This window comes from Leishmania braziliensis, chromosome 23 (genome assembly GCF_000002845.2).
Source record: "Leishmania braziliensis MHOM/BR/75/M2904 complete genome, chromosome 23".
Lineage (NCBI taxonomy): Eukaryota > Euglenozoa > Kinetoplastea > Trypanosomatida > Trypanosomatidae > Leishmania > Leishmania braziliensis.
In genome coordinates, this window is record NC_009315.2 from 236,470 (window position 1) to 259,579 (window position 23,110).

General features: G+C 57.1%; 5 protein-coding genes across 5 annotated transcripts; all 5 read right to left on the reverse strand.

Annotated features, from left to right (window-relative positions):
- Positions 1-2,506: 2,506 nt before the first annotated feature.
- Positions 2,507-3,229, reverse strand: LBRM_23_0690 (hypothetical protein; the record flags this gene model as incomplete). Its single annotated transcript, XM_001565091.1, has 1 exon — positions 2,507-3,229. One exon carries the CDS (start codon positions 3,227-3,229, stop codon positions 2,507-2,509), a length of 723 nt encoding a protein of 240 aa, XP_001565141.1.
- A 2,502-nt stretch (positions 3,230-5,731) lies between these two features.
- On the reverse strand, positions 5,732-8,869 carry LBRM_23_0700 (putative ubiquitin-activating enzyme e1; the record flags this gene model as incomplete). The annotated part of the gene is made up of 1 exon (XM_001565092.1): positions 5,732-8,869. The coding sequence occupies one exon, from the start codon at positions 8,867-8,869 to the stop codon at positions 5,732-5,734; it is 3,138 nt and encodes a 1,045-aa protein (XP_001565142.1).
- A 3,884-nt stretch (positions 8,870-12,753) lies between these two features.
- On the reverse strand, positions 12,754-14,916 carry LBRM_23_0710 (putative kinesin; the record flags this gene model as incomplete). Its single annotated transcript, XM_001565093.1, has 1 exon — positions 12,754-14,916. The coding sequence occupies one exon, from the start codon at positions 14,914-14,916 to the stop codon at positions 12,754-12,756; it is 2,163 nt and encodes a 720-aa protein (XP_001565143.1).
- Positions 14,917-16,887: 1,971 nt separating this feature from the next.
- Positions 16,888-20,166, reverse strand: LBRM_23_0720 (conserved hypothetical protein; the record flags this gene model as incomplete). The annotated part of the gene is made up of 1 exon (XM_001565094.1): positions 16,888-20,166. One exon carries the CDS (start codon positions 20,164-20,166, stop codon positions 16,888-16,890), a length of 3,279 nt encoding a protein of 1,092 aa, XP_001565144.1.
- A 1,281-nt stretch (positions 20,167-21,447) lies between these two features.
- Positions 21,448-22,836, reverse strand: LBRM_23_0730 (conserved hypothetical protein; the record flags this gene model as incomplete). Its single annotated transcript, XM_001565095.1, has 1 exon — positions 21,448-22,836. One exon carries the CDS (start codon positions 22,834-22,836, stop codon positions 21,448-21,450), a length of 1,389 nt encoding a protein of 462 aa, XP_001565145.1.
- Between the last annotated feature and the right edge of the window lie 274 nt (positions 22,837-23,110).

Consider the following 23,110-nt stretch of genomic DNA (forward strand, 5'->3'; position numbering starts at 1 on the left):
TTTTATCTTGCCCGCTCTTCGCGTCGATGGTATTACCAACCTCCATGCTCTCCGTATAGTCGTACAAGTGAAGCAAGCGACGCCATGCTGAGTTGCAAGGCAGTCACACAGGAGAAGCAAGTGAAATCAATGCTCAACGCAAACAACATGTACTTAAAGACACACCCACACACACAACGCACCCACAACGCAGTTGTGCTCTGCTAAAGAAGTGGCATCTGGAAGCGAAAGAAAGAGCGTGTAAATAGAAAAAAAAAGGCGCTGTGCGGTGGACAACAGCAACGCGAGAAGCTGCTCGGGTGGTAATGGCAGTTAAAATAGACGCGCACCAGAAGGAGAAAAAGAGAGAGGGGGGAGGGAGAAAGACGAAGTCGGGGTGCTGATGCAAATGAAACTCTGCAGCGTAAGTACGATCTTGAAAAGAGCGGACTACTTCACATCCTCACCTACGTCACCGCTCCACTGCGGTGCGCAGGCGAAGAGAGGAAGTGAGGTACGCACTGACGTACACGGATGCAGAAACCAACACACTCGAGAAGAGACTAAAACTCGGACAACGGAGCAAGAGAAAGGGAAGAAATATCAAAGGGAAAAAAAATGGTATTAAAATGGATAACACAGGACAACAAACAGACCATCACACATGCAAACGCACACATTACAGAGAAGAGAGAGAGAGAGGGGGGGGGTAAAGGCCAGCGGTTAAGTTGATGTGACTTTCGTCGAGCTTTGTGCTGAAAGTTCGCTTTTTTTCTGTCATTTTGCGCTATGGTGCGATTAGCTGGTGCGTCTTGTTTATGTAGGCTACGTAGGTGTGCGCTGAATGGGGGGGGGGGGGCGCTTTGATTTCTGTCACCCCTTTCTGTTGCGTGAGTGTGCGTATGTCACTCCTCGTCTTTGTTTTCTGTACTACTAGTTGATCAGCTTCTTCGTCAGCCCTTCTGCTGCTACGCCAGTGCGCGGAGCGACAGATTCCCGCTGAAGTACGCATTCCACGAATACAGAAGCCCAGGCATGGGGTGCAAAGGCACACAATGCAGCTGAGCAGTGATGGCAAGGAAAAGAGGGGGCGAGTATGGACAAAAAAAGAACTGAAAAAGGCAAGAGAGGGGAAAAAAAAAAAGAAGACTGACGACGCACAGCGCCGCACAGGACGAAGGAAGTCATAGAGAGGGTCAGAAAAGAAACAAAACATCGCGTGGATGTGGAGGACATGTGTTGCTTTTACTCAGCTGTGTTTATCTAATACAGGTCTAGGCCACACGTACAACCTCATAAGTACACAGATGCGGATAAGAGGAAGGAGATTATCCCAGTCACAGTTGAACAAAGAGAAAATAAACGGTAATAATAATAATAAAATTGACATTGTGCGCAGGTCTCTGTGTTTTCTCTGTTGACTTGTGGCACATATGTGAGCGCAGAGTCGTCTACAGTGGGTTAGGAGAACAACCAGGAAGCAATAAAGGGAGAAGAGGAAAGTAGTCGTACTACTAGCAGGGCAACAAACAAGCGAAATAAGAAAGAGGGGAGTCTGAAGTTACGTCCATAGGCAACCGAGCACACTCGCACCAACCGACGTTGTGTAGTAGCCTGTCCCCCCGTGCGCTGAATCACACACGATCAACATGCAAGTGTGTCATGCAAGATAAATGCAGCGGGGGGAGGCGATGGGGAAGGAGGTGGCAGGCCGAAGTCGCTTCTGTTCACATGTGCCCCCCCCTCCCTCCCCCTTTCGATTGGCCGTGCATTCATCTGCGTTGCCGTTGCCTTCATATGTGTCAAGGTCTGACTAGGCTGAAAGCCAGACGCATCCTCCTCCTCTTTTCGTCTCTCTCCCTCATGTCGCGCTTTTGCATGTGGGGCGCACAAACTCAGGCCCGCACAGCGGCTCAGCAGTACTGTTCAGTGGGCAGCAGCGGGTCGAAGCGTGAGAGAGAGAGAGAGAGACGGTGGGACAATGGGGAGTGGGAGGAGGGGGAAGAAGAGGAAGAGAGTGCGTATGTGAGAAGGAAGGCGAGCTAGCGACGATACAAGAGAGGAAAGGACGAGAAGAGGAGGAAAAGGCCAACAAAAGAGTCAACACGATAAAAAGAGAGCAGATTAATCTTCGTCGCGTTTTCCCTGCTTTGGAAGAGAAAAACCACCCAGCCAACAGACAAACCAGCAAGTTAGCTGACAATCAAACAATATACGCACAGGCCGCGAACCACAAAACAGCTCGACAGGACAACCTCTTCGAGCACGCCTTATGAAACTGTCGCGGAAACGAAAGGGAAAACGAAAAAAAAGAAGAATACGAAGTCGACACAGGCTGAACTCAAGCACAGCACAGCTAGAAAACAAAACACGAAAGGGACCGAGGAGACGGTGCCACCCCTTGTGCTAGTGCTTTACTTCCCCCCCCCCTCTCCTGCCTTCTCTGTGCTGCTGCTGTTTGCTTGGTAGGTGTCGTCCTCTGCGCTATGCACATCCTCAATGATTCGTGCTCAGAGCCTCGTGACTCTCACACTCCCCCTCCATCGCTCTTCGCTCTCCTTCCGCAGGAGGACAAGTGGCCGGTGCGCGCGCTACGCGGCACGTGGGCACCACGAATGATTGAACGTATTGCCATCGCCGAGATCACAACGCTAGCGAGAAAGACAATTGCCTTCACCGGCAGAGGCAGATCATCCACGCGACCACCAGAGCGAGAGCCAGTGTAGCCGCTGTAGTTTGCCGCCAAAGACAAAATAGCGAAGAAGAATCCCAAGAGGTATCCCGCAGCAACCTGCGCCACTGTGTGATGGCCCCAAGCAACCCGCAAGCCTGCCGCATACATGCTATACACTGCAATCAACACCTGCAGGGGCAGCACGTATGACAGCTGGGCAGAAGGCAGCTGAGGCGTGTAGAAGAGGGTCTGATTCATGCCACGAACAATAGCAGTGCTGACCGCACAGCGCTGCAAGCCATAGACCGTCGCCACGCACAAGAATGATAGACTAGTGGCATGATTGCTCGGCATACCTGGGCTCACCTTTGGCGCACCAGGCGGCCTGGACTGCTTGATGATGCGCTTCAGCCCCTTGCTGACCGCGGCCGCGATGCACGCGCAACCGGTCAAGAAGGAAACCACGATAGTGTCGGGAAGGTACTGTAGTACGTACACATTCACAAGCACCACAGCCCCGACAACACCATAACTGCAGTTCTTGTCCACATAGTAGTTGATGTGGGTAAGAAACATTCTCTCAAAAATATATAAAACAGGAGACGCCGAGCCTACCAGGGGATGGGGTTTGTGTTTCTTTTCTTTTCAGCTGTGTTGCGGTAGGCCTGGGGGCACGTATGGTGAAGGACGGCGTGTAGAGTCCCTCTTCTCTCCTTGTTCGATGGTGTTCTCGTTGGTGGATTGGGGCGTTGAGGTAAGACTGGGTCGGCAAAGAAGAAAACACACACACACAAACGGCATGAAGGTGAGCGCACAACGACCAAAGCAAGAGAAGGCAAAAGGACAGGGAGGAAGGAGAAGGGGCAGAAGGTCAAACAAGAACTTCTTTTCCATCATGACCGCTCCATCACAAACAAGCCAACGAATACGCACATGCAGCGACAGCTCGCCCACACCTCTGCCGCATCACGGCGAAGCCCTCGCCGTCTCGGACAAACCGTCGCGGGTTGCCAACTTGGGCAACGCGTCTGGCACGCTCCCCTCGCCCTTCCTCGCATGCGGGCTGCGCGATCGGCCGCCAGACGGACCTGGGCGGGCGGCACGTCTCGACCCAAGCGGGCCGCCTCCAGGGTCCTGCTCTTGAGCAGAGGAGCTGGCGGCTGCCGTGCGGACAACAGGGGGTGGTCGAGACGCGTGAGGCCGGTGACCAGGCCCGTCGCCCACGCAGTTGGCGTCAGCGTCCTTGCCGTTGCCGATTTGACAGGTTTGGCCGCCTCGTCCTTGTGCTCGGATTCACAGTAGTCAAAGACAGACGGAAAGAAGAGGCGCACGCGGCGGGCAGGTGGCGCCGGCATCGGCGCCCCGATGCGTCCCACTGCGCCATCCACTACCCCTGTGGGGCCGGTGCTCAGCGTCCCGAGAAGCGAGGGCGGGCCCTCAACAACAACCGTCACACTGGTGTTGCTGTGCATTAGCCGATTGGGGGGTCTTCACAACGGGGCAGGCCCCAGCCCCACCGCTTCCCACTCAGCGCGGTAGCTCCAAGGAAAGGGGGCCGCAGCCCCCTGCCGCCGGTCCTGGCCTGATGTCTGCCCGCTCCGCACCATGTGTCCAGAGCGAGTAAGGGAGCTCCACAAAACGGGAGAGTCCCTCACTGCATGCCGCTAGCTTTGCTGCGGCCACAGAGTCCGCCCGCAGCCGGCCAGGGAGTGGTGCGTTGAAGTACGCGTGACCGCTGCGCATGAGTGGGGGCGCGTGCGGGGCTCCGAAGGGGTCGATGCCTGCATACCCGCGCGGCCGTTGCTGAAGCGCCATGGCAACACCGTAGTCCGGGGGGTACGCCTCCCACGCGCGAGTGCGGAGACACACAGGTAGGCGGCGCAGCGCAGCAGCACCGTGGAGTCGAGGAGCAGTAGACCCACCCCTTTGAGTAGGTCTCTGCTGTCTGCGTGTTGTGTGGGCACTCGCGATGGCTGTGGATGCATTAGCGTGAAACTGCGCCAGGGTCCCCCCTGCCGCTTTTTTCCTTGCTCGTACTGCCCCACCACGCGGCGGCACCGTCAAGTCGCTTTGATTCGATCCTGGTCATGCAGCATGTCGTCATTGGGCTTGTGACGCTTCAGGAGGGGGACATTGTGAACCTCCTTCCATGTAGCAAGGAGGCAGCCGGTGGCGGAGCTCCGGTTGCAAATATCCAGCTGCAGTCTCTCGGCTTGCATCGGAAGGACTTTGGCGCTTTCAGCGTGAATCTTGTCTAGGGTCGGCGCAAAGCGGCAGTGGAACGAGTAGCAGACAAAGGAAAGAAAAGATGTGTGACAGGAAAAAGGGTGGGCATCCCTGAAAGGGGTCGGTGGCTGGGTTGGTGAAAAGGGTTTCTTCAGGCTTCCTCGCTCTGTGCGTCGTCACGGTTGTGAATCGAATCGCCACGCGTCCTCATTCACTACAAGGCAGACGCATGCATAGGTATAGGAATGAGGCCCATACGAACACGCCTGCAGAGGTGTGGCGCGAGCTCTTCTACGGTTTTTTTTTTCGATTCTCCGCTCTGTTTTAAAGAATAAATGCCAAGTAAGGAGGTGAAGGGGACAGAGACAGTCTGTGTTCACCTTCATCAGTTGCTGACCTTGTCACTCTTTGCTTTCGCTTTCGTTGTCTTCCCTTGCGTGGGAGTCGCTCCGCGAACCAAAACAGGGAGGAAAGTGGAAAGGTGAGGGAGGGTACAGGCAACGTCACTCTGCGTCCCGTAGCGACAAGATCGCTACGACCTCCTTGCCACTTGATATAATGCGCACACGACTGCCGCAGACCATTGCACACAGTAACGGCAAGCAACACAGGCAGTCTCTGTCGATATGCATCACGGCGCTACCACCTTCTCCTTTGTGCCCCTCCTCGTCTGCATTGATGAGGAATAGGGCTGGGAGCGTGCACACACGGGCACCCTTCCATGTAGTGCAGAAAGGGGGAAATGCTAAGCCAGATCTCCCTGTAGCATACTACGCCAGTCCTCATTTTCCTCCCCCAAATCCCCGTTAGTCTTCATCTCTGACGTGGATGGAAACACCAAGAGCTTGCACCTTAGAAACGATAGCGGTAGCGGATGATAGGCACATCAACCTCATCGTCGTCGCCAATCATCCCCGTGACGACGAGATCAAAGTAGTCGATGCCATCCAGCAGCGTTTCGCCTTTCGACTGGGCCACCTCCGAGACGCGCTTCTCCTTGTCCGCCGCCTTCCCACCAAACTCAGTGTAGATCATCTTTCCATTTTGGAGCGCAATCATGAACACCTCGAGCTCGTAGCGATCACGCAGCAGCTGAACTAGCTCCTTGACGAACATGTCACGACCCTCCGAGATGTCGAGGCGGTCCCAGATGCCCCACCGCAGCTTCTTGCCGCTCGGCAGCGCGTACGAGCGACTCTGCGCGACGATCGGATCCGAGAAGGCAATGAATGGAAGAGCGATATTCACAAAGGCGCTGCGAAAGAGCGTCACCAGCTTCTCCGGCTCTTCATCTGCGTCAAGGTAGAACTTTTCGCCGTGGCTGCTGCCAGTTCCCGCTGCTGCGGACTTACGCGCATGGTGAAACTGTATGAGAAGGTACTTGAGCAGCTCAAAGCCGACGAGCCCCGTGACAAGAGACGTGGTTGTCACCATGGCAGGGATGATGTTGCCTGCAATGCGCTTTGTCTGGTTGAAGTCAGCGGCAGGGATGTTGTAGGCCCGCGCGCGTAGGTTGGAGCCGTAAGTGATAAACTGCACGTGGTGGTTTGTGATGTCGTCCTTGTCAAACTCCTCAGCGCGCATGCGGCGAGTGCCAAATTGGGTGACCACGGGCAGCTGCTCCACCGTCAGTCCGCTCGACAAAGACGTCTGCTGCGACGTCTGCCTCTCAGACGTGGCAAACACAGCGTGGCGGGGCACAAAATGAGGCACCGTCACTGCCGCTGCTTGCCTTACGGTCTCCTCCTTGGAGAGCGAGAAGGGTGGCAGCTGGTACACCTTGGCGAAGAGGCAGGCGCAGTGGTAGACAAACTCGATGTCCTGCTCCGAGCCGGCATTGAATTCCTGCGGCTTTGGTGGCTTCTTTGCGCCGCTCCAGAACAGCTGCCCATCCTCGGTGCGCTTGTCAAGGGGGATGTTGTGCAGAAGCTGGCGGAAGCCATCGTTGAAGTGCTCCTGGTATAGAAGGCGCGCGAGTCGTACACACTCCTCCTCGTTCTTGGGCCACCGGCGCAGCGCGTCGTTCACGTTATGCATGACTGTATCAGCAGCAGCCGGGTCGTTGCGCAGATTGTTTGCGAAGGCTACCGGGTCGTCCAGGTACTGGTTCACGTCTGCCGGAACGCTGACAAAGAGCAGGTGAAACAAGTCGCGGGCCCACTGAATCGTGTGCTCGATCGCGTTCGGGAAGTTCTTGAGAGTGCAGAGCGGAATGCCCTTCTCGGGCGGGTCGTAGCTGCTGCTGTAGCTCTCGGTCACAAACGGTATGATGGGCTGCATGTTGCACTTTGTGCCAAGCGTACCGCTCTCCAGCAGCGGCTTCTGATAAAACAGACAGCGGGAGTCCACGTACTTGCGACTCGCAACGTTGTCCAGCGCATTGAGAATGACCGCCTGCTGCGCCCAAAAGTCCTCGTTAAAGATCACCTCCGTCTCCGGTGCCATCTTGGCCTCGTGTGGTGTAATCTTCACCTCGGCGTTGATGTGGCCGGCCGCCTCAGCTGCCACGACGGACTTCGGACGGCCAATATGGTGGTTGCGGAAGAGAAACTGCCGAGACAAATTGCTCATCTCAATTGTGTCCATGTCTGTAATGGACACCTCACCGAATCCCATCAACGCGACGTTCTTGATGAGCTCGCAGCCGAGCGCGCCGGCACCGACGATGAACGCCTTCTGCTGCCGCAGGTACTGCTGAAACGCGTGGCCAAGCACTGCCTCCTGACCGGCGTACCGCGATGGCGCCGCCGGCGCATCGGGAAACACCGCCGCCGAAGAGCACAATGCCGACGCAGACATGGTCTTTGCTCCGTACTGCCACGCCTGCAGCACCTCACGCGCGTCGTAGTACATCCACTGGTGCAGCGGTGTGAACTTCCCGCTGCACACCTTCAGTGCCTCCTGCGCCGCCATGCCACCAATGAAGCACGTCATCGGGTTCAGGTCGCCACCAAAGACAGGCAGCAGCATGCGCATGATGGGTGCCTCTGCGCCTGGGTTGATGGACTGCGCCACCTTCACGATAGTCTCCACTTCAGCGGGTGAGGTTGGCACGTTGCCGTGGCGGGCAACCGCGGTGAACATCGCGTGCAGCGTGGCGGCTGCCACGCACTTCTCCTCTTTATCGAAAATCATGAGGCACTCGGGGTTGTGAAGACTCTCGGCCAGCGTTCTGTAGTGCTCCCTCCGCCCCTTCTTGGTGGTGTGCAGGTAGGCGCTCGTCCCGACATCAACGACTACGCCAGCGCTGACGAGGTCAGCAATGCCTTTCAGTCGCATAGTGTGTGGCGAGATTACCTCCGCCACCTCAAACAGCTTCCACGCCGACGGCACCGCCGGCTCTGTCGTGTTAGCCTGCGGTAGCGCCGAGAGGCCTGTAAAGTAAACCTTGCTGCCCGTCTCGCACTCGTGATTCTTGTCTTCGTGTAACGTGACGAGACCATCCGGCGACAAGGCTGTCACAACACACGTCACAGTATCCTCGCCGTCCGAGTCCACAATGTCCAGTGATTCGCCGCCATCTACGAAGATGCAGCCGCAAACACCGCGACTCTCGCAGCTGATGAACCTCACCTTGTTCTCTCGCGCCACATCGTTCGCCACCGTCAGGGTAGACGTGTAGGCATTCGTGTAGATCACCACGTGCACCACGGGGATGTGCAAGAGCGGGTCGCCACTAACAGATGAGACTTCGACGAAGCGGTTGAGCTCCTTGGCGGCCTGCGCCACAGCAGCACCGCGTGGCTTCCCTACATCATCCGGCCGCAAAAAAAAGTTGGTGCCAAGATCCTCGATGGTGACCACGGCGTTGTCCAGCACCTTGACGCTCTTCACGCCAGTGAGCACGATGTTCTTGATAATTTCCGCACCGAGGCCTTTGGCGCCAACGACGAGCACATTCGTCGAGCCGTACCTCGCCTGCGTCTCCGACCCTACCACATACTCCTGGCGGTTATACAACTGCCGCTTTTGCTCGTCCTCGGACAACATGGTGACTGCCTGAGTACCCCCACGCGCCTGGGTGTGAGATCTCGATGCGCTGACGTGTATCAATGCCAGCAGCAAGGCAAACGACACCTGCAGATACGAAGTGCAACGTACTTTCCTGCTCAGGACGTGGCAGAGAAGCAAACAGGCGGGCGGGCGGGTTGGGGGAGTGCGTACGAGAAGGTGGTGGTGATGATAGTCTTCTGAAGTAGAAGCGCACCAACGAAAAGAATGCCTGCGACTAAGAGAGCAACAAGAGCGACAACGATAAACACAATAGTCGGCGAGGTAGAGAGGAGAGGAAAAACAAAACAAAAAATCGCGCTAAAAATGATGCTAATGAATGAAGTGGTAGCGAAGCGTACAAGGAGAGAGAGAGAGAAAAGTGAAAAGGGGGCTACAATATGTGCACAGCGAAAGAAAGAGGCTGAAATGGCGAATTAAACTCAAGTGACGTCCTTCTCACTCGCCAACGTCTCTCGCGTGTGTCTGGGTGCGTGCGCTCGCGCGTGTTTGCCGTTGTTTGCATGTTTCTGGGGTTAGGGTTCGGTGTCTTGGACACTCAGCCCCAAAAGGTAAACCGAGACAAGAGCAACAAGAAAGAAAACGAAGGGGAAGCGCGCGTAGACGAGAAGGAAAGCGAGAGAGAGAGCGAGAGAAAGGGGGCGTAGTGCTTTTTTTTCGTCTCTCTTCTGCTGAGCCCCTTTTGTCAGCCGCGATCCCTCGCTGGACTTTGGACTCGCGCCGCCGCCTGTAAAAGGCGCGTTGACAGCGGCACCTTCTTTTGCTTTTCAGTGTGTCCTTCGATATACAAGTACGAGTCAAACACCACTCCACCCGGCCTGTCGCAGGCCCATCCGCGTGCTGCCCTGCAGCGGCAGGCACACGCATTACAGCAATGCGCCGACTCAGCCATAGGAGCACCGCCCCTGTCTCAAACCCTACCCGACGCCACGACGCGCTGCCCGCCGCACGGGTGGCGCAAGCGCGTGCACTGTCGCAGGCCGCCCCAACGCCACGCCGTCCGCGACCTGGCCGCCGGCATCAGCAGCGGCACGTCACTCTGGCCCGCGCTGCCTGGTGGGTGCTGGACTCTGTCGCCCCCAGCAGTGGCTTGGCGTTGACGCAGGGGTGGGGGACGGCTTTGACCTCCTCGAGGAGCGGGCGCTGGGCCCCGGCATGCCGCGGACTGAGGTGTCTCTCCCCCCCCCCAAATGATCAGCGTGTGCGTGGCCCTATGCTAAAAAGGAAAAGATGAGAATAACAAAGGAAACAAAACTCCAGGAGGGGCGAAAGTGTACGGAGGAAGAACACTCCGAAGCGATTCAAGAAGAAGATCAAGGACAGCTGCTAAAGAAAGCATACGCTGTTTTTTTCTACGGCACCCCCTTCCTCTCTCCCCCCTCCCCTCCCAGTCTACGCCAAGGATGCGCCAGGTACAGGATAGACTACTTCGCTGGCTGTACCCTTTTCCTCACCGCCTGCACAACCGCGGTTTGTCGTCCCGTTCACCTGACTCAATGGCAGCATCGAGCATGCGTGTACGATTGCCAGCATGCGAGTGAGGCAAGGAATGGGATCGAACTTTGCTGGTTGTGGTTGTACTCTTCTATGCTTCCTTCAGGAGCCAAGGGGTGGTGTGTGCTTGTTTGTTGCGAGCAAAGGCAATTTCAAATCACCCGCATACACACAGCCCGCCCGCCTACTCCCTTCCCTAACAAATCGAGTGGGTAGGCAGAAACGATAGTCGAAGCACCGGCGAAAGGAGCATCACCACACGATTGTGACCTGCGCTCACTCCTGCCTACTCGTTTATTGGTGCGTAGTTGCCTCTGCCCTCGTGGGATGCTCACGCTGTTTTGCTATTGAGTCGGCAGCGGCACTAGCACGCGCTCACCTGTGCGACAGAGGTGAGAGTGAGCAAAGGACAGAGGAGAAAGCGAAAGCGAAAGATGGAAAGGGGTGAAAGATGAGTGGTGGAAATAAAACAGTGGTAGAGGAGAGGAGGAAACAATACAAGCAGTCGCGGTGAAAGAGAGTAGAAAGCCGGAAATCAACACAGCACAGCACACGCGCACGCACGCCACGCCACGCGCGCGCGTCATCGAGCGAAGAGGCAAACCATGAGACAGAAAAGACCAAAAGTGACATCTTCGCCCCCCCCCCACCACCACCACCACCACCAGCAGCCAACACACATGGAAACATTATGCTGTGGTTGGCCAAAGAGGGGGGGGGGCTAATGAAAGACGCAATAGACAGAACGACAGTACTCAAAAAGGGAGATCCAGTGAGGAATGGTGGTTTCTCCTTTGGCCGGCAGAGGAGAAGGACGAGGAGGCGTTAACAAAGCTGCGCAGCTTGAGAGGGTGGGGGTATGAGGTAAACCATGTAATCATCAAGAAAACAGCAAGAGAGAGGGAGGGAGAGAGAGAGCACAACAGGAGTGAAGAAGTGCGAGCACCTGTTTCATCATCGCTGCTGCTCATACGTGCATGACTGACATCCTTTGTTGTCTCAGTAGCCGCTTCCCACGAACCCCGCAAACAGGCACTAGCACCTAAAACTGTGTCAACAACAAGAGCGCGTGCGCTCACTGGCGCCTTCACACCACAGAAAAGAACAAAAAGAAAATTTATGTGGGCATGTCTTGTACTACCTGAACCTGAGGAGCAAACATAGAAAAAGAGGCACACCGAAACAAGCGAGAACGAGAACAAGAGCCCGCAAGTGCGATGGATGAGGGCAGGGGAAAGGAAAGAGTAGAGCTATGTAGCGACAGATGCGTCTACTCTGGTAGGCGAGTACGTAAAGGAGGCATCGAAGGAGCGTCAGCCGCACAAATCACACGCAGAGCGGGAGCGGGGAAAGGGACGGTGAACGGCAAATCACAAAGAAAAGGCGAGAAGAGAGAGGATGGCATCCATCGTAGGCAGTACACAAAGATTGAGGTGCAAGAAAAACACAGGGAAGGATCAAAAGACACTCGGAGCGAAATGAGGCGTGCACCCACACACAGCAACAAGAGCACATGTAGACCCCATCCACGGGTACAGAGGGAAAGGAGCGAAGAGGAAAATGTGAAAGTCCACAAGAAAAGGGTCGGCGTAGAAGAGAAGCGATCGGGCCCCGCAAAGGAAAACAGACACACGCACGCACATGCGGTGGAATGCGGGAGATTACACAAAACGGGGAAGAGCAACGTTCACCCACTCGCACACTGCACCGCGCTGATTCCCCCTGCCCATCGCGCACCTGCCTCTTTACCTGGGAGCCTAAGGCGTGCTGCCATCGTCTTGATTGACGCCAAAAACAAATGGGGTACAGTGAACAAGGAAAGAGAAGAAAAAAACTGACACACACACACGCAGAGAAGAGGAGGAGGGGGGGGGGGGGGGGCAAAAAGACGCCTACGGAGAGAGAAAGAAGAAAAGAAAAAAGGAGGTAAATCAATAATGATAATAACTAAACGCTGTGTGGAGTCAATAAAAAAAAAAAAATTGAAAAAAAAAAAGATGAAAAAAAAAAGGTGAACGAAGAGAAACGGTTGGAAAGCAAAGCAAACGAGAACGGAGCGAGCGAGCCCATCGCAAAACAGCAAACGCTTCAGGGAGAGAGCGTAACCGCGCGCGCGCATGCAGGACGAGTACAGAGAGAGAGAGAGGTAACCTCAGAGCACACGCATTAGAGAGCTGGGGACAAAATTCTATAGAAGCAGCAGAGCCTCCTGTCTCCTCTCGTACTGCATTAGATGCACCCGGCTGCTGTCACTACGACGTGCCTTGCGTAGCTGCAGCGGAGCGCTCCAGCAGAGGCACGCTCGCCCACCCATCCCCCTATCCTCGAAGATGTGGTGACTCACTTGCACAAGTGGGAGGAGCTCGACTTCACGTCCTCGTCACCTTCCGGTGGCGCTCCCTCAGGCTCTGCAGCGTCCGGAGCACCTCGTACCTCTCCGAGCGGGCTTGCTCATGTTTCTCGCGCAGCGTCTCCAGCCTCACTTGATCCTCCACCACCATCAGCTTGTGCTCGATCGTTTTGCTGACAGCGATGACTCTCTCCATGTCCGCCAGCTTCTGTGCGGACAACTCCCTTTCCTCCCTTTCGATATCGGCCAAGCGACGAAGTTCTGCCACCTCTTGCAAGCGCTTTTCTCCGTACTGCCGGAGTACCTCATTGATGTTGATCGCCTCCAAGATCTGTGCTCGACGATCCTCGGCCTCGCGGCGGCGCGCAGCCCGCTTGTTGTAGTCCATCTCGTACTTCGCCACGGCGGCAGCCTTTTCGTCCGTCAGCGCCTCCATAGCCTTCAACTCCTCCCTCGCCGCCTGCTCTCGCACCTCCGCCACCTTTTGAATCCTCTGCAACCCTGTGTTGTCAGTGTTGTCATTTTTCTCGGCACTTCGAAGCTTCGCGAATTGCAGCTCGTAAGCCTCGAGCTTCTTGTAGAACATGAAGCGGTGGAATGTGCGCTGGATAATGAGGGCGGCGCGGTCCTTCTTGATCGCCAGCTCACGCGAGTGCGCCTTGTTGAGCAACGTTTTCAGGGCCTTTGTCTGCCGCGCCAGCTGACGCGCTGCCTCCTGCTTTGCGCGCAGTGTTTCGCGAAGGCTGTCCAAATTCTGCCGTTGAATGCGCAAGGATTTGTCGAGGGCGCCGGCGTGGAAGGCCATGCCGTTCTGCACCACTGCCTGGTCGTTCATCTTCACCAGTGTGACAAGGTTTCGAGCCTTACTGCTCCACTGCAACGTCGCCAAGGTGTCAACGTAGTTCTTCACTAGCGGGCTTAGTGTGGCTACCATGGTCGTACGAGCGTTGCCACCAATGCTGTCGCTCAGCAACCATGTCAATACACTGTCACGGAACGGCACCTGGGGGAGAGGCCGCTCTTGGTAGCGCTTGCCGGTGATCTCTGCCTCCGCCATCTCCATCAGCATGTTCTGCCGCTCCGTGAGGTTGTCGATGACACGACGTAGCGCCAGCAGCGAGGTGTTAATGGCTGCCGACTCCTTAACGTAGTCCTGGAAACCACCGCGCTCGGAGCCTGCGAGATCAACCAGGTTGATACGACCCGCCTGGGTCTTGAAGGTGGGGAGGGCGTACTTGTTGTCATTCGGCACCACCACCTCCTGTATCACCGTCAACTGGAAGATGGCATGGCTTCGACTCGACTGGTTGTGTACAGCGGTCGCGCAAGTTGTGCGATGCTGTGAGCCGCGCTCCAGCAGAATGCAGCACTGCCCCCAGTTACTCACCTCGTACTTGGTGACACCTTCCACAAAGGGGCCGCTGTACGGGTCCTGCCGGATGCGTGCATCCTGCAGTTTCTCGTTGCCGCGGGTGTGGCGCAGCGTAGGGTCGAGCAGGTCACGCACACGCTCCATATAAATTTCGACAAAGGTCACCTCGACACGGAACTTTGTCAGGCTTTGCGGACTCCTCGTCCTCGCCTCCTCCTCCATGCGTTCCTTCAGAATAACAAAGATGTCGTTCGACACGCGTGGGATGATGCCTTCCTCTCCGTCGCCACCGCATGAGGCGTTCGGGTCGTACAAGCCCATCATAGTGTATGTCTTCCCGCTGCCGGTTTGGCCGTATGTGAGGATGCAGCTGTTGAAGCCGTTGAACACGTGCGGCACGAGGTCCTTGGCAATGAGGTTGTACACATCCTTCTGCGTTGCGTACGTCTTGTGCTTCGTGTCCTGGAAGGTGTGCACAATACGGTGCGTTGGCGGGATCGACCAGAGCGAGGCGTCAAACTCGAACTGCGCCTTGGGGGCCCAGTTATCCTTCGGGTCTAGCAGGATAGTCTTGGTATCCGCCATCTCGACGATAGAGCGGCGCTCCTGGCCTTCCATCTCGGCCAGCTCCTCCTTGATAAAGGGGCGTACGCGCGACACTACGCGGAACGACGTGATCTCAGACACGCGATTCTTGAAAGCCTCGGTTCCCTCCGCGGCGTCGGCCAAAGTGAGGTGGTGGTCGGGGTCCTGAAAGTGAGACTGAGAAACAGAGCCCCGCTTCTTCGGTGTATTACGTCTCGGCGTCATCACGCGCGCTGGCGTCTTCCCGCGACTCGTGCTGCGCAATTTACGAGACTTTGGCCCCTGGATGAGCCTCGGCTCGCCGTTGGGCATCATTGCCACTGCAGTGTGTGTGTGTGTGTGTGTGTGTGGAGGGAGGGAGGAGGGGGGAGAGGGGAGGTGTTTGTGCTTTGGCTTCGGCCTTTTTTTCGTTGTGCTTCAAGTACGGAGGGAGAAAGTGGTGTAAGTGCAGGAAGAAGTACGAAAAGCAAAGGCACTGCAGTCAGTGGAATGACGGGGTGAGGTAGACGTGTGTACTACGTGTCGTTGTGATGAATGGCTAGATGAAGCCAATATACTCTAGAGAAGAGAGATCGGACAAGAAAAGCAACGACTACCAAGCTGACAAGCAAGCACAAGTTAGTCGAGGTGATAGGAGTTGCGGTGATCACGGCGTTGTGCAAAGCAAATTTGAGAAAAAGGAGAGGGGCTGGATACCAGCAGGAGAGGAATGGTGAAGCAAGGAGCGGTCAGTCGTAAGAGAGGCAGCTACCCACAGCCACAGTTACTACGACAGTGACAAGATGAGCCACACAGAACAGATAAACAACCACTGAAAGACGTAATGGAGCACCGCACGCCACCTTCACTCAACGAGAAGGAAATAGCGAGTAGGAAAGAAGTAGCTTATATTTTGCCTTTGAATCCTCACAGGCATGGCGAACGGGAGGCAGAGCGACCAAGATGCACGTCGATGCGCACCTAAAAAAGCGACTCCAACTTCGCCTGCCTTCTCTCTTGTTTCTTGTAGGAAATTGTGTAGAGTATAGAATAGGAAAGGGCTGCGTGTGTGTGCGTGTACAAATAAAGACAGGAAGTCATGGTGCCAGTGAGGGAAGAGGGGGATGAGAAAGGAGAAGCAGTGCAGAGAGAGGGTGTGTGTGTGTGAAAGGGCCTCTATGATAGATGTTGCACAGGTATGCGTTGAAAGAGGAAGAGTGCGGCGAGGGGGGAAAGCGGTGGCGCACACGTCTTGGGAGGCAGTGCCACAAATCTCTCCCCCCTCACGCCCACTACGCAGCCAAAGCTAGATGAAGTGTGCTCGTCTCCTCGGAAGACGTGATGTCAACACCTCCTCATTTAGTGACTGCAGTCCTACGTGGCATATCCGCTGCATACATACACTCATCCATGGCCTTTCCTGGTTAGCGCATGCAGCGCGGCGTTAGTGTCCTTCATCCTGTCGAATTCGATGCGGGTTGCATTGCATCGTCTATTCAGTTTTTTTCCTGTTTGCTGGGCTTCTTCCATGCGCCACAAATCAACAAGATGCACCATCGTCGTCGATGGTACCGCAACGGTGGCGCATGACACGCGAAGCTATCTACAAGAGAAGGGAAGACTGACGTGTATGCCTGTGGGCATGTGAGTCGTTACGCATACACTCTGCTGCCGAGATTGCTACCTCTCCTGAGAACTGTCATCCACCATCCCTGCAGAGGGAGAAGGGGAAGGGAGAGAGATGTGGTGGCCGGCAACTTGGCATCCCTCCTCCTCACAGCTGTGTGTGTGTGTGTGTGTGTGTGTGTGTGTGTGTGTACGTGACCAAGCGCGAGCTTCACCTCGCCGGAGCAACGGTAAAAGAAAAAGACACGCACAGATATGCAGGGCTGAGAAAACAACAGGGCCAGTCAAATCTGCTGTAGGTGCTGTAGAACGTGTTACACTGTACATTCAGTTGGAAACAAATAAAAGATAGAGGATAGGGGGAGAGGAGGAGAGCCATCACGCACTCCAGCAGGCACAGAGAGAGACACACACACACACACGCATAGGCGCAGAGCAGGCACTGCCGCTTATAATGTGCATTGTGTATTGCCGACGGCCAACGCGCCCGTTTACGCATCACTGACCGTTAGAGATGCGTGTGGCATCAACGCACAGATGCGCACGTGCATAATCGCAACCGCGACTGCCATGGGTGCCCCTTAGGTCCGACTACTTGCGTTTGCCTCCCTTTCCCGTTGTGAGCGGGATGATCGGATCTGTGCTAAGGTCTATGGGCAGCAGCGCACTCGTTTGGATATCCTCCAGCTCAGCCAGACGCGCCGCCGCGCAGGCCGAGAGTGGGCCGCGGTCGCACGCTGCGTCCACTGCTTCGAGAAATAGCGTTGTGTACAGCTCAATCCATGCACTACGCTCTGCCGCCAGTGCCAAACTGCGTTGCGCATGCAGAGCCACCTTCTCCGCTCGCTCGAGCGCCGCCACACTTTTCGGTGGGGCCTGAATGGCGCTGAAATGCAGCAGCTCCTCTTCAGAAATCGAGTCCAACACCATACGCTGCGCCGTGGTGACTTTGGTGGCGGCCGGCGCCAAGACATCGGTAGCGGCCGCGCCACCGACGTGATCGCCTGCTGCTGCGGTCCCACTCCTGCCACACGTTAAGGTGGCCCGCTTTTTGCTATGGACGCTCTGCGGTCGGTGGGCAGTGCTGCCAGATGGCGAAGCACCGCCCGTGTCTCTGGCGGTGGCAGCGCCGCGGGAAGCAAAAGCGCCACTGGCCGCAGCGAAGGCCTGCATGAAGGGTGTCGCAGCGGTGGCGAGCTTCTGCCCAAGCATATTCTCGCACTCTCGTTCCAGCATCGCGGCACGACGACTCTGCACACTGTCGGCGAGGAGCGTGGCGGCTCGCACCAGAAGCGCCGGCAGCGGCAGTGTCTCCTGGTCCAAGCACTCGATGCTCCCACTTCGGCTGCTGCACTGCTGCGACGCTCGAGCGGCGCGCAGGAGGACGAGAAAGGCCGTGAAGAACGTCTGCCGCGTTGGTGCATCGCGCACCGCCATCATGAGTTGCAGCAGAATGAGTAAGGAGCCATCCCATTGGCCTGGGCGCGAGACGGTCTCCACGATATCCGTCGTCGGTGCTGCTGGCTCCTGCTTAGGTGGTGAAACTGGCGCTGGCAAACTCGCGTACAATCCAGACGGCTTTACACGTGCGTTGAGTGACGGCGCTGCCACGGCAACAGCCGACTTTTGTGAAGCTTCGTCCGCCTCAGCATTCTTTTGTCTACCCAGCGTCCGACAAGTGTCTTGCACCACCGTATAGAGCCTCTCAAGCTTGTCGTACACGGCAGCTGTGTAGGGGATGTGATCAAAGGTGAACCGGTTCGCGAGGTTCCACGCTTCCTCCTGCGCCCGTCGGCGTATCCGTTCGGCTGCTGTGGCGGCCTCGGCCGCCCCGTCTAACGCTTTGATATGCGCCGACAAGGCAGAGCCCTCGATGGCGTCTACGTCCACACTGATCCTCTGCACAAGTCGACGTTGTGCATCCAGCACTACCTTGGCTTCGATGGCCTCCGCCACGGGCGCGGCGAGCCACTCCAACGACGGGCCGTCGTTCTGGACGAGCGCGCGCAGGCGTACAAAAATACGCTCCGGCGCGGGTGGCACTGTGAGCAGCTCGTACGTGTGCTGAAACAAACCAACTCGATTTGCACGCACCGAGAAGGCAAAGATGCCTTCTTCGTCCGGCAGCACCACACCGCTCATTGGGGAGGAGAGAAAGAAAAAGGAGTCACGTGCAGTACGCTGATGGGCGGCGAGTGAGTGTGTAATTCTCGTGGCAGCGGTTCCATCTCTCTCGCTCTGCAGTTGCCGGCGCCTCTTGCATTTGTCCTCCTCCTCCTCTTCTCCTGATTCGGCCTCCTCGATATCAGCGGCGGCATCTCTTGAGTCGCGCTCGAGCTGCCCAAGCCGCTCTTCAACGGAGTCCACCGGTACCCAGCTAAAGTAGATGGTAGTCGTGCCGGTGTTGTGCAGCGTCACGGTGCCTTGCACTAGTTCGTGTGGACACGTCTGGAAGAGCAGGCTGCGCGTTGACAGCTCCATCGCTGGGCCAGACGTCTGCATGACCTCCTCTAAGTCCTCACTAACCGCAGTGCAACTCTGCTGGTGACGCAGCGAAATACCGTGCTTGTTCACCTGCAGTGGATGAAGCGGGGATGTGGGTGCCGCATACATTGTTCGCGAGCACTTTTCGCGCACGCTGCTGTCAATCAAGCCGACGGAAGAATCGTACGGAAGCTCAGACGGGGTGGCGGTGGCCACACTGCCAGAGAGCAGGTCCTCCATCTCGCGGTCACCCTCCTCCGCGAGCGCATCCTCCCCATCAGCTCTACAGCCGTGGTTCTTCAGAGTAGCAGGGGTGCTGGCGCCGTGTGAGTGCGCTCTGCTGGCAGCCGCGGTACTCAAGCCCTTCCGCTGACGCATGCTGTCCGCTGGCTTAACAGTGCTTGCTAGACGACTTGGTGCCGCTGAGGTGGGAATGGATGCCCACAACTGCGTTTGCGGTGGAGGCGGATAGTACTCCACTGGCGGTGCTGAGGATGGCCCTGCAGCCGTCCACTCATGCTTCTGCGCCTCCAGCTCCTCGGCTGAGGCGCAGGGTGCAGGATGCCCGTCGACATGCAAGAAGGCGCGGGGTTGCAAAAAGTGGCCGAGCCGCTCCTGCACGTATGGTGCAACGTGGCGCAGCCGGGCCTCATAATAGAAAACTCCGCCGCTGCCCTTCTCATGCTGCCCCGCAACGTATGTCCCCTTCGATCCGGTTCCGATCTCGGAGTCATCGGGCGTGGCTGCCGTCAGCGCTGCTCGCACACGACTCTGTGCTGCAGCGCGCTGCTCCACTCGCTGCATAGTCGAGTCAACAAAGCGGTGAGACTCTACGGTTGTATCCTGTCCTGCTGTCACATCTCCTTCAGACACGACGCGCGTATAGATCATGTGATCCTCCGGCAGCGTTGTCGGGTCTCGAGCCTCGCTGTACAGTTGGTACGGGAACGACGTGCGGCCAATCGGAACGAGCCGCCGCGCCGACCGCGTGTCTGTGCAGCGCAATAGCCCCTCCCAGGCGTGGCTGCCGTCCTTGATCACCTCGGGCTGTGCCACGGCGAGTATTCCAAAGTCCTCCCGCTTCGCCCTTGCGGCGGGTGTGGCTCCAGTGAAGTTGCGTGCCGGGGAGGCGCCAGCGCTGCCAGAAGCCGCGGATCTGTGCGAAGTTGCAGCTGTGGACGATAACTTGCGATTGCCTCCCTTGCCTGTCGTAGACGACGAGCCTGTGATGGTGGCGAGGTGTGTTTGCATGCGCATCCACGCCGCTCTTTGCCGCTCCCATCGCGCTAGTGCTTTGGTCTGGCGGTGCCGCTCGTCGTAGAGGTCAGTGGTGGCATGGCCAGCATCCGCGGGCCCCCGGCACACCATTCCTGCACGTGTCTTCATGGCGCACAAAGGCCTTCAGGTCGCGCAGAAGAGAGGAGAGAAGAAGACAGGCTGGAAAGGGTACGCTCACGCCTGTGTGGGGTTGTGTGGGGGTGTTTTATATATGGGCGTCTTCTACTGACTGATGCTCAGTGCAACAACGCGACAAGGGCTAAGGAGGCTTTGTTGTTAATAACAAAGCGATGAGACCGCATAGGGGGAAAGGCAGAGGGGCACGCGGGACGTGATGTAAAGAAATAACAGAAGAGAAGGCACCTGCACCAATGCAAAGATGGAGAAAGGAGAGAAGACGGGCGACAGATATGATGCAGCAGGCAACCGGCTGCCAGAGAGGAGAAAAGAAGGCGTGGAGAAGAAGCTCAGCTTAAGAAAAGGTCGAGGGCGAAGGGCAACTCTAGAAGAGAGGAAGCCGTATCACCCCTCCCCACCCCTGCTATACACCTGCAGCCATACACCAACCAAAAGCGAAGCAGTCGTGCTGACCTCGCCTCGTCCCCCTCTTCTCAATCACCCCTCCCCATTGTCGAGGATCGAAAACCACCTCAGCGTCCTCCGACTTGTTCTTCGCCTGTCGGCAGCATCGCTGACATGCACGCCACAAGGCGTTTAAGCTTCACTTTTTTTTCCTCTTGCTCGCTCTGTTGCCGTCGAGAAGAGAGAACGTGAAAAGGCGAGCGGACCACACCTGCACGCCCACACACACACACACACACACACACAACCGGCAACAAACAGCGAGACACTTTGTTGCCGGTTGTTTGGGGGGAGCCTCTCTGCCTGCGTCGGTGTGGTGCCGCATAGGGTATTCGCGCTGCTGGAAAGAGTCACATTCCCTCCCCTTTTCATGGCGAGGTTGGCGATCTAGCGAGATCGCACACGCCCACACACACACACACGCACACACACACACACGGCCCCCACCACCACCATAAACTAACAGAGGACAGAGTGAACCACAGAAGGCCGATCATCGACGCTGCAGATAAAAGGAGAGAAAAGGGGCGCGGACTGGCAAACACGCGCAGTCGCACGAGAGTGAACTAATGAAAGTGAGAGACGAACCAGACACAGCGAGAGGAGGGGGAAGAGGAGAGAAGCAAATCCGATGGCTAAAGAGGGCTATGAGCGCTGTCAGGAGGTGCTCCGTTCCGTCAACCGCACCGCACGCAATGAGTCCTTTCTACGTCCCCCTCTTGCTCTCCTACCACCTTCTCACCTTCGCTCCCCCTCTTTGTGGCGCTCTTGGGTTGCCGTTCTCTCAAAGCCACGTCGATCTTTCTGCTATTCGGTGGCCGATAGCCCAGTACATCGCCCTACCGCGTCATACACATCCACAATGTTCCCGGAGTGTATGGTGCCACCATTGTAAGTGGAGAGCAGCTGCAGCACACTGCGCGACCGCCGTGCCTGCTGATCGATGTAGCGCAGAAACAAGTGCATTGTAGGGTACACGTTCATGTACAGGTCATTGAGCTCGCACCGCCGTCGCACCTCGCGCGTTGGGCACAGCTGCAGCTGCCGACGCAGATAGTAGAGGTGATCCTCGACGGCGGCAATCGCGTCCGGCAGCTCCGTCATTAGATGGGAGTAGTGAACTAGAAACAGGACCACATCCTCCCGCTGCAACTCCTTCACCCCCCACTGCCGGCGCTTCAGCTCCGCCTGCCGCACCTCTGCCGGCTTCGTGACGGGGATGAAGGGGTTGCGCTCCTTTGCTCGCCACGCATTCGTATCCACAAAGCGCGGCGCCGTTCCGAAGATGGCGCTTGGAGATGACGTGGCCACGGAGGCGCTCAGCCCCAGCGGCAGCGGCGGCGATGTCGAGCGTGAGCGCGATTGGGGAGCTTTTCCTGGTAAACTGCGATGCAGTAGACCATCACAGCCCCGCCTCTTCTTTGCGGCACGGATCAGATTCGAGCTGGCCTGAGAAGATGTGCTACTCGAGGTAGGTGCCTGGATGTAGTGCTGGGCAAGATGCAACACAACCCGCATGCTGTCTTGCACAAAAAGGCCACCAAGGCCCTCTGCTTGCTGCACCACACGGAAGCGGAAGACTGTCGTGCTCTGCCGCGTAGGGAGCAGCGTAGCCTCGCGGATGGTGCGGGGCGTGCGGTTGAGGGTGGGATGGGCTGAAAGATTAAGCAGCGATGCGGCGCCGCTGCCCCCGCCAGTGTCTTCGACTATAGCGCACCCCGTTAAGTCAGCCGTGCCGGTTGTGGCAAGCAAAGACGACGCTGAAGTAAGCACGCGTATGGGCGACGTCCCAAACGTGCCTCCAGCGGACATCCTCGTAGGTGGGTGAAGGGCTGAAGAGTGCGCCTTTACTGGCCGTTGCTGTTGCTGCTGTTGGGCCACTGTACAACTGCGAGTTACTGAGGCATGCGCAGAAGAGGGCATCACGACTGCAGCGGAAGAGTCGTCGGCCGCCATCGCCCCTACCGTCAACTCCCACATACTCTCCAGTACGAGCTGCCGCCACGCCGCACCAGTTGAGATGCAAACCGCGAGTCGTTCACGACTACCGCGCCGACGCATGACACTCGATGCGGAAGGACCGGACGCGCCAGTACCCCGAGTCGTTTCGACTGCCCCGCGCATGCACACTGTCGCGCCGGCTAGCCGCATTTCCTCGCTCAGCTCCGTCTCCCCCTCCAGCAGCTCCACTTCCATGGCTGGGAACGCGTTCCAGTATGCTGGGTGCGTCCTCTCAAGGATGGTGTGCGCATTCGTCCGCAGTCGACGCAGCGTCGTTTGCGAGAGCTGCCCTCGCACCACCTGGGCCTCCAGATGCGCACGAGTGTCGAGGCTGCCCAACGCGTAGGAGAGTGCGAGAACGTGCAATGCCTCTAAGGTGGTCAGCCGCGTAGAGAGCGCAGCGGAAGACGGTGAGGAGGAAAAATCCTCTCCACGCAGTATAGTCAATCAAAGTGCCATGTCGCGNCAA